Source organism: Pan troglodytes, chromosome 18 (genome assembly GCF_028858775.2).
Source record: "Pan troglodytes isolate AG18354 chromosome 18, NHGRI_mPanTro3-v2.0_pri, whole genome shotgun sequence".
Taxonomy (NCBI): Eukaryota; Metazoa; Chordata; class Mammalia; order Primates; family Hominidae; genus Pan; species Pan troglodytes.
The window spans coordinates 44,778,238-44,790,503 of record NC_072416.2 but is presented as its reverse complement, the minus strand read 5'-3'; the positions used below and the strand labels follow the sequence as shown (position 1 = coordinate 44,790,503).

The 12,266-nt window shown below is 49.9% G+C and overlaps 1 protein-coding gene across 3 annotated transcripts in view; it reads left to right on the top strand.

The window, feature by feature from the left end:
• The window catches only part of MYLK3 (myosin light chain kinase 3), a 60,809-nt gene that overhangs the window by 2,365 nt on the left and 46,178 nt on the right, over window positions 1-12,266 (top strand). Inside the window, exon 1 of one of the 3 annotated variants that reach the window (XM_009430733.4) lies at window positions 3,320-3,468. The exons of the other annotated variants lie outside the window; for them this stretch is intronic. Within the exon in view, the coding sequence (XP_009429008.2) occupies window positions 3,382-3,468 (87 nt within the window). The 5' untranslated portion in view covers window positions 3,320-3,381. Of the gene's footprint in view, window positions 1-3,319; window positions 3,469-12,266 lie in introns of those variants that run through there. 3 annotated transcript variants of the gene reach the window in all.

The window sequence follows — 12,266 nt, the reverse complement described above, 5'->3', positions numbered from 1 at the left end:
CTGCCTGAGGGTCTGTCCCTCCCCAGACCTCAGACCCTGCTCGGTGTCTGTGTCACCTTTTTCCTGCCCCAGTGTTGGGACTTTGCTACCCAGATCAACCAAGTCCTCTCCTATGGACCCTCAGGTCCCGCCTCTGCTACCAGTTCTTCAGATTTGATACCAAGACATCTTGGGACTGGGCTCAGCTCAGAGGGTAGGGGTAGACTGAGGGGAGAGAGTTCACAGGTGAAGAGAAAGTTCTTTTGATGGGATGTGGGGTGGGGCTGGGAACACTGGTGAGTTACATAGTCATCCCATCTCACTCATGTCCCCTGCACCTTGCAGTTAGCGACTGTCCCACTTTCTCTGTTGTTCCTATGTGTTAACCTCACTCCTGTCCAGACTTTTGGGGTTTCCTATGGCACAAGCAGAGCTCGGAGCCCACAAGAATGGGCACAGTGAAGGGGATTAAATAAGACAGTGCAGCTAAGGTGCTGAGCACAGGGCCTGCCCACGGTCGGGCTGAGAGAAGTGAGTTAACTTCAAGACCCTGCAGTCCCTTCTCTGATTCTTGTCAGCCGGGGAGGTGAGGTGGGGTCCCAAAGCTGCGTGTGTGTTTGTAGGAGTCGAAGGGACGTCCAGAAACCCTCTCGTCCACAGTGAACACAGGCCCCAGAGCAGCAGAGCCAGGTCTGAGGCCCAGCTTCGTGCGGACTCTCCCTGTGACCTCAGTCTCTCCACGAGTGAAATGGGGCAGTGGTCCCTCCCCCTTGGATGAGCAGAGATCACGAGCACTGGTGCTCAAGGACTTTGCAGATGGAACCCTGCATGAGGCGGGTTGTCCTGGTTCCAACTTAAGCATAATTGAGTCTTCTGAATTGGCAGCTGGAAGATGTAGCCCCTCATAGAAAAAGTTGGGTTCTAGACAGAAAGCAGAAAGTTTCAGTGAGATTAGAGCATGTGGAAAAGGGGCTGGAGGTGGTGGCTAACGCCTGTAATCCCGCACTTTGGGATGCCAAGGAGGGTGGATCACCTGAGGTCAGGGATTCGAGACCAGCCTGGCCAAGATGATGAAACCCCATCTCTACTAAAAATACAAAAAATTAGCCAGGTGTGGTGGTGCCCGCCTGCCTGTCATCCCAGCTACTAGGGAGGCTGAGGCAGGAGAACTGCTTGAGCCCGGGAGGCAGAGGTTGCAGTGAGCAGAGATCGCGCCTCTTCACTCCAGCCTGGTTGACAGAGCAAAAATAAAAAAAATTAAAAAAAAAAAAAGTGGAGAAAAGGGGAGAAAAAATAGGAAAGAAAAGAAAGCTGCAGTGATACCACCCTCAGTTGTAGGCAAACTCGAGTCTGACTTTGGAACATGCCTTCATCACCCTGTGCCTCAGTTTACTTGTCTGTGAAATGGGGATAACAGTTTTTTCCTCCTAGAATTGTTGTGAGGGGCAAGTACAGTAATTGATGTAAGGATGTAGCACAGTGCCTGGCTCAATCAACACTAGTGTTATTATTTCCTAATAAGTGTTTGTTGTTGCTCAGTGAATGAATGGATGGATGGATGAATGGCCATTGGTCTGGATTTAGCTTCAGGGGGTGCTTTTTTGTTATTCTCTAGCATTTTCAGGCTGATTCCATTTGACTTTGCTTAGGCAGGGAACAGTTTGACTCGCATGTGGAGAAGGAAGAGAGTAAATGAGAAGTCTTCGCCCAGGGGTGCAGGACTGCACACAGAAGGCAGTAAGATCCTGGGAGCAAACCCAGTGGCACCGGAGAGCCAGTGGGGACACCCCCTCACCAGGCCAGGTTTCCCTGAGGCTGCCATTTCCCTCTCCACTTCTGTAAAGTCAGACTTGCACTTTGGTTTTACTCCCAAGCTCAGCTCCTTGATTCATCCTGGCAGGGCTGTGGCTGTTGCTTTATCATCTTTCTGTATGGCCAGGATGAGACAGGTCATAGACATTTTACTATGAAAGAATAAGCAACCAATATTGAATATCTCGGAGTCCCTGCCCCTCGGCCCTCTCCCCATCTTCTCAGACAACCGTCAGAGCCGAGCCTGGGGGCGTAGGCCAGTCTCACCCCGCACCCCGCACACACCTCTCAACCCACAGAGCCAGGGAGTTCCAGGTCATTCCAGGTCATTCCAAGGGCAATGGTTTTACCATCTGGCCCTGTCTTTGCTACTTACGTGCTGTGTGACCTTCAGAAAGCCCCTTCCCATCTCTGGGCCTCAGAATCTCCATCTACAAAATAAGGGAAATGACCCTTCTCGTGTCTGAGATCCCTCCTGTCTGTGAAAGTGGCAGAGGGTGTGAGTGATGAGCATGGTGTTGGAACGCTGTCCCCATGCCTTTCTGGGGGACTGGCCCTGGGCAGCTGTTAAAGTTCCCCAGGTTGCTCCTCCTCTGTGAAATGGGGATGACAAACAATGACCCACCCCACAGGGCTGCAGTGTGTCTCAAATAAGGAGAGGCAGCCAAAGCGCTCAGCGCAGGGGCTGTGAGTGCGTACAGAAGCCGGCAGCCCTGTCTCTCCTTCCCGTCAGCCAAGGTAGTTAATTTGTGGTCCCAAAGTTGAGAGAGAGAGAGAGAGAGAGAGAGAGAGAGAGAGAGAGAGAGAGAGAGAGAGAGTGTGTGTGTGTGGAGAGAGAGAGGCAGTGTGTGTGTGTGTATGGCAGTGTGTGTGTGTATAGCTTGGTCTCTCCCAGGTGCTTTGGGAAGATCTGGCCAGGGAGCCCTCCCTGGCACGTCCCTGACAGAGCCATGTGTCCTTGTCTCCTTGTCTTCTCCTGCACTGCAGCCCCAGGCTTTGGGGACTCTGTGCCTCTTTGCTGCCTCCTGAGTAGTTTTATTTGGAGGGCCAATAGCAGGACCCTCCCAGCACAGAAGTGACTGACCAGGCCCGGCCAGGGTACAAGCAGCCCCACTGAAGACCTGCAGGGCCGCCACCTCTCTGCTGCAGACCCGGCCTCTCCTCTGTCCTCAGGGCTCCCTGAAGGCAAGGAGTCCCTGCACATCCCCAGGGCCCCTGCACCCAGATGCGGGGTTTTGAACTCAGGTCAGTTCTGCCCGAGGACTCCCTCCCTTCATTCCTCCCTCCTTGGACCACACGGTGTTTGTTTCACAGCTGGACACTTTGCTAAGTGATGCAGGAAGTAGGCCCCCGGGGAGGCAGATAGAGCCCAGCAAGGCAGATAACCAAGTGAAGCCTCTGGATGCCGCTGGGGCCTGGACAGGGTCAGAGATAAGCGGAAATGCCAGGCTTATCGCTCCTGCCTGAGTTCTTCCAGAGAAATCATCCTGGCCAGCCAGCCCACCTCATTCCCAGCGCTCCGGGCGGTTGGGCAGCATCCATCTCTAGGCAGAGTAAACACGGAGTTGGCACAGTCACAGTGGCTGATGGATGAGGACTCTGTGCCCCACTCCAGCACTGCGCGGTCCCAGCACCAGAGGCCAGCAGCGGGCGTCGGGTTACACCCAGATATTTGCGGTAAGGGCAGCTCCGGGCAAGTGTGCTTTGAAGTAAGAGCCTGAGGAACAATTGGTAGGGCACGGGACTAAAGGAGACCTGGTGACAGTTGTTCCCCGGTCCTGGGTTCTCTTGCGCCAAGAAAGTCAGCAGAAAGCTTTGGTTTAGGGGGACAGTTTGGGGATGGTCAGCTTGGGCCTTCTGCAACAAATGCATCGTGTGGTGGACAGACAATGTGGATGGCAGCTACCCCTGAAGTTGTCCTCATTAAACTCTGCGTGGCTTTCTGGAGTTCTTCTTCATCTCTGCTTTCCTTTCTTAAGTGAGCTTGGTGCCATGGAGGGGATGTGTGTACTTCCTCAGTGCATTCCAGCAATGGTGTGGTGCGGGCGGGGAGGTGGCCTGGGCTGGGAGGAGGTCCGCTGGCTTAGGACTGGGAAGCTGTCCCCCTTCCTCCTCCTGCCCCTCACCCCACAATGAAGTGACCGAGCAACCACATTGCTGCTTTGCTGGGCTGACCGTCTGCGGTCAGACAGGGAGAAGGTGTGGCTGGTCTTAAGGATGGCCGTTCCAATCGCTGCCATTTTCGTGGACTTACCACGTGCCAGGTGCTGTGCTAGACATTTTGCTTACGTTAATGTCCAACAGCCCTGTGGTTATTGCAGTTAATGGGCCCCCAGTGCAGATGAGGAAACCCGTGTTCACAGAGGCTAAGTGCCAGGTGCACCGTGAGCCCCTATGGCATTTTGTGTGAATTAGAAAACTTTCCTCTCAACATGTGGCTTCCTTCCCTCGGAAAATCGTCATCATATATGATTTTGTTAGAACAAGACCTTTCACTGCTACACGCTGCAACACGACTGTTATAAATAAATATACAAATCAACAAAGGGCACTGTGTGTTTCTCCCCTAAGAGGCTGTCCTTAGGTTCTGGATAACCCGTCTCCTGTCCTGGTCCCCAGAAGCAAACACGTTGAAGCTGTTTCTTTGTTTCTTTTGATATTTGCCTCCATATTTCTTCATTCTTTGTTTTGTGCATGATATATGGAGTTGCCGGTAAGATAAATGAGGACTTAGCTCTCTCACACTCCCCACTTTCCCTCCCTCACCCTCACAAGACAGATGTCACTGCTTTTACTTAATAAAGGGTTTACTTTACTATGACTGTAAATATTCTTCAATGCAAAATCAATGATTGTATTTTAATCTCATTCTTTCTTGTAAGAACTCTGGGCTGGGCGAGGTGGCTCACACTTGTAATCCTAGCACTTTGGGAGACCAAGGCGGGTGGATTGCCTGAGCTCAGGAGTTCGAGACCAGCCTCGGCAACACGGTGAAAGCCCATCTCTACTGAAATACAAAAAATTAGCCGGGTGTGGCGGCATGTACCTGTAGTCCCAGCTACTCTCAGGAGGCTGAGGCAGGAGAATTGCTTGAACCCGGGAGGCGGAGGTTGCAGTGAGCCAAGATCGCGCCACTGCACTCCAGCCTGGGCAACAGAGCAAGACTCCATCTCAAAAAAAAAAAAAAAAAGAAAGAAAGAAAGAAAAAAGAAAAAAGAACTCTAGTTGTCCTGGCGTCTCTAATTCCTTTTGTTCCCCTTTTGCCATATCTGCCATCATCATGCTGATGGCTAATGTTTGAGCACTTGCTGGGTGCCTCTCAGGCATTCTCATGGCACCTCCCGACCACTCCATGAGGGTATGTGTTATTATTATTCTCCTGTTACAAACAAGGAAGTATAGACTCAGAGAGGTTAAGTGAACACTGGCCCATGGCTCTGGCTAATAACTGGCAGAGGCAGAAGTTAAATCCAGGCAGTCTGACTCCAGGTCCCATGTTCTCCACATTTTGCTGCATGTGTTTAATTGCATTCTATTGTATACTCTTTTTCCCCTGGGAGGGTTCCTGTTGAACACTCTTGATTTTCTTGCTTCAACTTTGGGCCTAGGTTGAAGCTATTGTTTCTTGGAGCTCTTTTTTTTTTTTGAGACAGAGTTTCACTCTTGTCACCCAGGCTGGAGTGCAATGGCGCGATCTCGGCTCACTCCAACCTCCACCTCCCAAGTTCAAGCAATTCTCCTGCCTCAGCCTCCTGAGTAGCTGGGATTACAGGCACCCACCACCATGCCCAGTTAATTTTTTTGTATTTTTAGTAGAGACGGGGTTTCACCATGTTGGCCAGGCTGTTTACCCCCTCATTTTGCTGGAGTATATCGTCAAAGCAGCTTCCTTAGAAAGCGTGCGTGGGTCAGGTGCGGTGGCTCAAGCCTATAATCCCAGCACTTTGGTAGGCTGAGGCAGGTGGATTGTTTGAGCCCAGGAGTTCAAAAGCAGCCTGGGCAACATGGCAAAACCCCATCTCTAAAAAAAACCCCACAAAAATTAGCCAAGCGTGGTGGCACACGCCCATAGTCCTGGCTACTTGGGAGGCTGAGGTGGAAGACTGCTTGAGTCCAGGAGGTTGAGGCAGCAGTGAGCCGAGATCACGCCACAGCACTCCAGCCTGGGTGACAGAGTGAGACCATGTCTCAAAAAAAAAAAAAAAAAGCACGAATTGTTTGCATTTTTGCAAATCACAAAACCCTTCATTTTGTTCTCTGATGGTGGTGTAATGTCTTCAAAATTCTAAGGGGAAGTGCTTTCCTATCTAGACTTTGACAGCCAGCCTGTCTTCCAGCATCAAGTTGTTTTTAGGATGAGAAGATTCATGTCATTCTGATTCTAGTTCTTTGGTATGTGTAGTAGTCTATTTTCAGAAATGACTGAAACTGGATAATTTATAAAGAAAAGAAATGTGTTTCTTTAGTTATGGAGGCTGAGAAGTCCAAGGTTGAGGGGCTGCATCTGGTGAGGACCTTCTTGCTAGTGGGCCCTCTCTGTAGAGTCCAGAGGTGGCCCAGGGTATCCCATGGCGAAGGGGCTGAGTGTGCTCCCTCAGGTCTCTGTTCCTCCTCTTATGAAATCACCAGGCCCACTCCCATGATAACCTATTCATCCATTAACCCATAAGGTCAGGGACCTCGTGATCCAGTTGCTTCTTAAAGGCCTTACCTCTCAATACTGCCACACTGGGATTAAATTTTGACATGAATTTTGAAGGGGACAAATTCTCACAAGTATGTGTTTTTTTTTTCTTTTAAATTTCAGGGAGTTTTAAAATCTTCTCTTTATCCCTGTGTTCTAAAATTGCATAATGACTGTAGTATTTCTTTTATAAATTCTTTCCTTCTTTCATTTCTCTTTCTGAAACTCCAGTTAATTAGATATAAGGCTAGCTGGACTCATTGTCAAACAGCTTTCTCTCCTGCACATGTCTTTATCTTTTAGTTTTATTTTCTGGGATATTATCTTAGCTTCATCTTCGAATCCCTATATTGAATTTTTAAATTTTACTATTCATATTTTTAAATTCCAAGACCTCTCTTTTATTCTACAGTTGTCTTTTTCCATAGCATCCTCTCCTTTTTTAAAGAATGGAATCGCCTTTCACGCTTTTCTGTGGCCACAAATGACAGCTTTGTCTGTTTGTTTTTTGAGACAGGGTCTCGTCCTGTCACCCTGGTTGGAGTGCAGTGGCACGAACACAGTTCGCTGCAACCTCTGCCTCTTGGGCTTAAACAATCCTGCCACCTCAGCTTCCCAAATATCTGGGAGTACAGGTGCATGCCACCACACCCAGCTAAATAAATTTTTTTTTTTTGTAGAGACAGGGTCTCCCTATATTGCCCAGGCTGGTCTCGAATTCTTGTGCTCAATTGAGCCCCCCACCCTTGCCTCCCAAAGTGCTAGGTTTACAGGCGTGAGCCACCTCACCCCGCAAAATGACAGCCTTTTTGAAACTTTCTGTTTCTCATTTTCTCTGTTTCTTCTATGATCATGTTTCTGTTTATTTGCTTTAGTCTTCTCTTTTCATCTTGAAGGCTTTCTTTGAACATCCAGTGATCCTTTTTGTCTGTGCATATTTCTGAAGAAGGTACTAACAGCTGGGTGGGTGGTTGAGGCTTGTTAACTGCGTGGTTTTGTTGAGGATGATCAGGTGGGACGCTCCTGAGGAACCCCAAAAGCCAGCCCCTGGAACTATTGTGGTGTGGACCATTACATTTCTCCAGAAGCAGGTTCTGATCTCTAGGGAGGGTGGGCCTGGTCAGGCCCTTCTGTGCTGAGGTGTGGGGCAGGAGGAGGGATGGACTTTTCAGTCTTGCATTCCTGCTCCCCATTTACCCCACCGGGGGTATCGGGGTCCGAAGCCTCTCTGGGGTCCTACAGGGAAAGCTGGCTCCATGCCAGCTTTTGTATTCGCCTGTATCTGTATTCGCCTTTGTGGCCAGTGAGGCTGCAGTTTTTCTTGTTTCTCCAGTTACCTCTCCTCCACCAGTTTTCTATCTCCCAGAAATTCATTGATAACACTCATTCACCAATGGCCCCTTCCATTCTGTTCATCGTTGCGGGTGGGTATTTATTTTCTTCCTTTACCATGAAGTCTCTGGAGGGGAAGGAGAGAAATATGAGAGGTCAGTCTTTCAACTTGAGTCAGAGCCTTGATATCATTTTATTTTATTTTATTTTTTGAGGCAGGGTCTTTTTCTGTTGTCCAGGTTGGAGTACAGTGTCTCCATTGCTGCTCACTGCTGCCTCAACCTCCCAGGCTCAAGAGATCCTTCTGCCTCAGCCTCCTGATAACTGGGATGACAGGCACATGCCACCATGCTTGGCTAATATATACATATATGTTCTTTTGTAGAGACAGGGTCTTGCTATGTTGCCCAGGCTGGTCTTGAACTCCTGGGCTCAAGCAATCCTCCTGCCTCAGCCTCCCAAAGTGTGGGGTTACAGGTGTGAGCCACCACTGTCCTGGGTTAATAAAGCCTGGAAAGTTATTGAAAGACCCCATCTCTACAAGAAAGTTTTTTTTTTAACTTTTATTTTAAGTTCAGTGATACATGTGCAAGTTTGTTACATAAGTAAACTTGTGTCATGGGGGCTTGTTGTATAGATTAACTAGTGGGTACTAGGCTTAATACCTGGGTGACGACATTTAAAAAAATTAAAAATTAGCTGGGTGTGGGGGCATGCACCTGTAATCCCAGTTATGCAGGAGGCTGAGGCTGGAGGATCGCTTGAGCCTAGGAGTTCCAGTTGCAGTGAGCTGTGGTTGTGCCATTGCACTCCAGCCTGGGCAACAGATCGAGACCCTATCTTAGAAAAAAACAAAGTAAAATAAAATGAGGGTGTTGAAATCTCTCTCACCCCATGATCCCCGAGACTGTTAGGTCACCAGAAGGCCAGGGAAGGGTCTTGGGGCTTAGTGCGTGCTGGCCCCACCTTAGGGTGAATAGAGGTCAGCCTGTCTTTTTCCGCGAGAGGATCTGCTGCCCTGTCCTTACCCAGGAAAGACAAGGGGTTATTGTACTTGCTGCTCTGTCAATCCAGTTCAGCTACCTCTTCTCTGGTCTTCTTTCTCTTGGCTTGGGGGGTCAATGCCTCCCCATCCTCTGGGCAAGCACCATCACCCAAAAACTGGCCAAGCCCCTGCTGTGTCCTGTGCATCAGGGAGAGTTAGAGAGAAGCATCCCCGCAGGAAATCCATGTGCTCCAAACTCATTTCTCCTAAAGTGAGAATGAAAGAGGTTAAAGCTGGTCCTTCTGGCTACTCCTTTCCACCACAGAGGCCCCAGGAACTGCCTGCAATATGTTCTAGGCTTTCTCCCAGAGGGCCCCGGAGCTCCCTGGAGCTCCCTTCCCGGATTGTCAGGGTTTCCTGCCCTGTGCTCACTTTGAGGCCTCCTCCTTCCACAGAAGTCTCAGGACGGTCTGCTCAGCCGCCTGCTGCCTCCTCCTTAGCTCAGTCCTCCATGTTGAACACCTGCCATGTGCCAGGCGGCTGGTGCCTCCGGGAATCCAGGCCAAGCCCAAGAGGCTTGGTCTGCCCTCAGGGAGCTTCCAGCCGCAGCCACCTTCTTAGCAAATGAGCTACCTTGTAAACTTGTTGCTTAATGAAGACATGACAAATCCTTTTGTAATTTAATTCTTTTTTTTTTTCTTTTTTGAGACAGAGCCTTGCTCTGTCACCCAGGCTGGAGTGCAGTGGCACCATCTCAGTTCACTGCAACCTCTGTCTCCCAGGTTCAAGCGTTTCTCCTCAGCCTCCTGAGTAACTGGGATCACAGGTGCTCACCATCATGTCCTGCTAATTTTTGTATTTTTAGTAGAGATGGGGTTTCATCATGTTGACCAGGCTGGTCTCAAACTCCTGGCCTCAAGTGATTCGCCTGCCTTGGCCTCCCAAAGTGCTGGGATTACAGGTATGAGCCACCACGCCCGGCCTCAGATAATTCATGTTTGATATAGATACATGGCTGGGGTATTTGGTGTTTTCCTCTGGATTCATTTAGACTTTGAAGTTATCTTTCTGGCTTTATTTATTTATTTGTTTTATTTATTATTATTTTTATTATTTTTGAGACAGAGTTTCACTCTTGTTGCCCAGGCTGGAGTGCAATGGCGTGATCTCAGCTCACTGCAACCTCCGTCTCCCGGGTTCAAGAGATTCTCCTGCCTCAGCCTCCCAAGTAGCTGGGATTACAGGCATGCACTACCATACCCGGCTAATTTTTTGTGTTTTTTTAGTAGAGATGGGGTTTCACCATGTTAGCCAGGCTGGTCTCGAAATCCTGACCTCAGGTGATCCATCTGCCTCAGCCTCCCAAAGTGCTGGGATTACAGGCATAAGCCACCACAACCGGCCTATATATTTATTTTTGAGACACAGTCTTGCTCTGTCGCCAGGCTGGAGGGCAGTGGCGCAATCTCGGCTCACTGCAACCTCTGCCTTACCAGTTCAAGCAATTCTCCTGCCTCAGCCTCCCAAGTAGCTGGGATTATAGGTGCACGCCACCATGCCCAGCAAATTTTTGTATTTTCAGTAGAGACGGTGTTTCACCATGTTGGCCAGGATGGTCTCAATCTCTTGACCTCGTGATCCATTTGCTTTGGCCTCCCAAAGTGCTGGGATTATAGGCGTGAGCCACTGCACCCGGCCCTTTCCGGCTTTATTAACCCAGGACTTGCCTGGATGCTGGTTCTCCAGAGATCTCCACAGCAGTGGCAATAATAAAGTCTCTCCTCCAGAGACCAGGGTCTGCCTCTCTTGTCTGGTGGGAATTTTATTCCACAAAAATTATGGGCACCAGCTGGGGAGAGGCACAGGGGCTGGGTGTGTTAGACTTCTGAGACTTCTCTAAGTAGTCATTTCCCAAAGGTTGGCCCAGGGAGCCCCGATCTGCAGGGAAGTGCTAAGTGTGAAGTGTCGGGAGAGCCCCCTGCCCTGGTCGGGTGGGGGAGTCTTCTGTGGTAGATGAGGTCCTCCTGAGGTGCACGGTGAATCCCCAGAGGGACTGGAACACAGGGTTACCCCTCAAATTTCCTTTTCCAGGGAGACTTTGTTTATTTGTGTGTTTGTTTTCAGTGGCGGTGAATATAACAGACCCTGCTCTTTCTAGCATGTTCTGGGTCATTCCACCAATGACACCCAGGGCTGTGCTCTCAGGAATGGGTTTGGATTTCTCTGTGGGCTGCCCAGGGGCAACTATCGGGATAGAAGGGTAGGTAGAGAAGGTTGTGGTCAAGCTGCATTTGCATAGCAAGCTCACTGCATTGATAGGTTAATGGTTTAACATAGCAAAACCTCTAATGGTGCTTTCGTGTATTTATTTATTTTGAAGACAGGGTCTCGTTCTGTTGGCCAGGCTGGAGTGTAGTGGCAGGATCAGAGCTCGCTGCAGCCTCAAGCAATCCTCCCGCCTTAGCCTCCTGAGTAGCTAGGTCCACAGGTGCGTGCCACCACGCCTGGCTTATTTTTTGTAGAGACCAGGTCTCGCCATGTTGCCCAGGCTGGTTTCGAACACCTGGACACAAGCAATCCGCCTGCCAAAGTGCTGGGATTACAGATGTGAGCCACTGCATCCGGCCCTAATAGTGCTTTTAGATTCCAAATGTCCAGGTCAGATTTTATCATAGTTGCTTTTATTCAGAAGGGGGAAGCTTGAGGGGGACACTAAAGCCCCCTCCCTTGGGGGCAGCCCTGCCCATGGCTGGACCATCCTCAGGAGGCCGTGTGCCTGCCTGGGCCACCTTGGGCAAATGCCCCTCTCTGGGCTTTGCCCTCTGCCCACGGGGAGCTGGATGGAAATGGCGTAGGTCAGACTGCTCCGTGGCGTCCTTGGGACTTTAAGGGGCTCCCTGTGCCCCACCTCGGGGGTAACCTTAGCATCTCTGCTTGTGTCTGCTTTATTGACTGATACTTCTGTAAAACGTTTTATTTGAACCAAGGGCTTATAAGGCAAAAATGTTTGTAAACCACAGGAAACACAGGCCTGTTGTGCTCTGGGTCCCTGCTAGTCTGTTTCAGTATGGAAATTGCATGTCTGATACCTGCATAGTTGTTATTGGGGGAGCAGGTGTCTCTGGTGAGTGTCCCCCTGAGGGCCCTGTGAAGAACATGGCCCTCGGGACAGCGCTTGGCAGGTGGCCAGGGCCATTGCCCTCAGTTCTATTTTTAGGTACAAGGGACTAGTCACTGAGGGCTCCGGTGGGGAGGGACCTGCCGGCCACCCCACAGACAGTCTAAACACATGTTCTGAACGCTGGTGTAGTAGGGGCACCTGAAGTTTGTTTTAAATTTGCAGAAGCATCAAAATTTTCATCATGGCAGAAGTCACAACTTTGCTGAGTGGTCTCACATTCCTTTCTGTCTTGGTCTTGCTTTTTATTGTGACTCTGATGTGTGTGGCCTCAGGGCTCTGGGCCTCTAAGGACC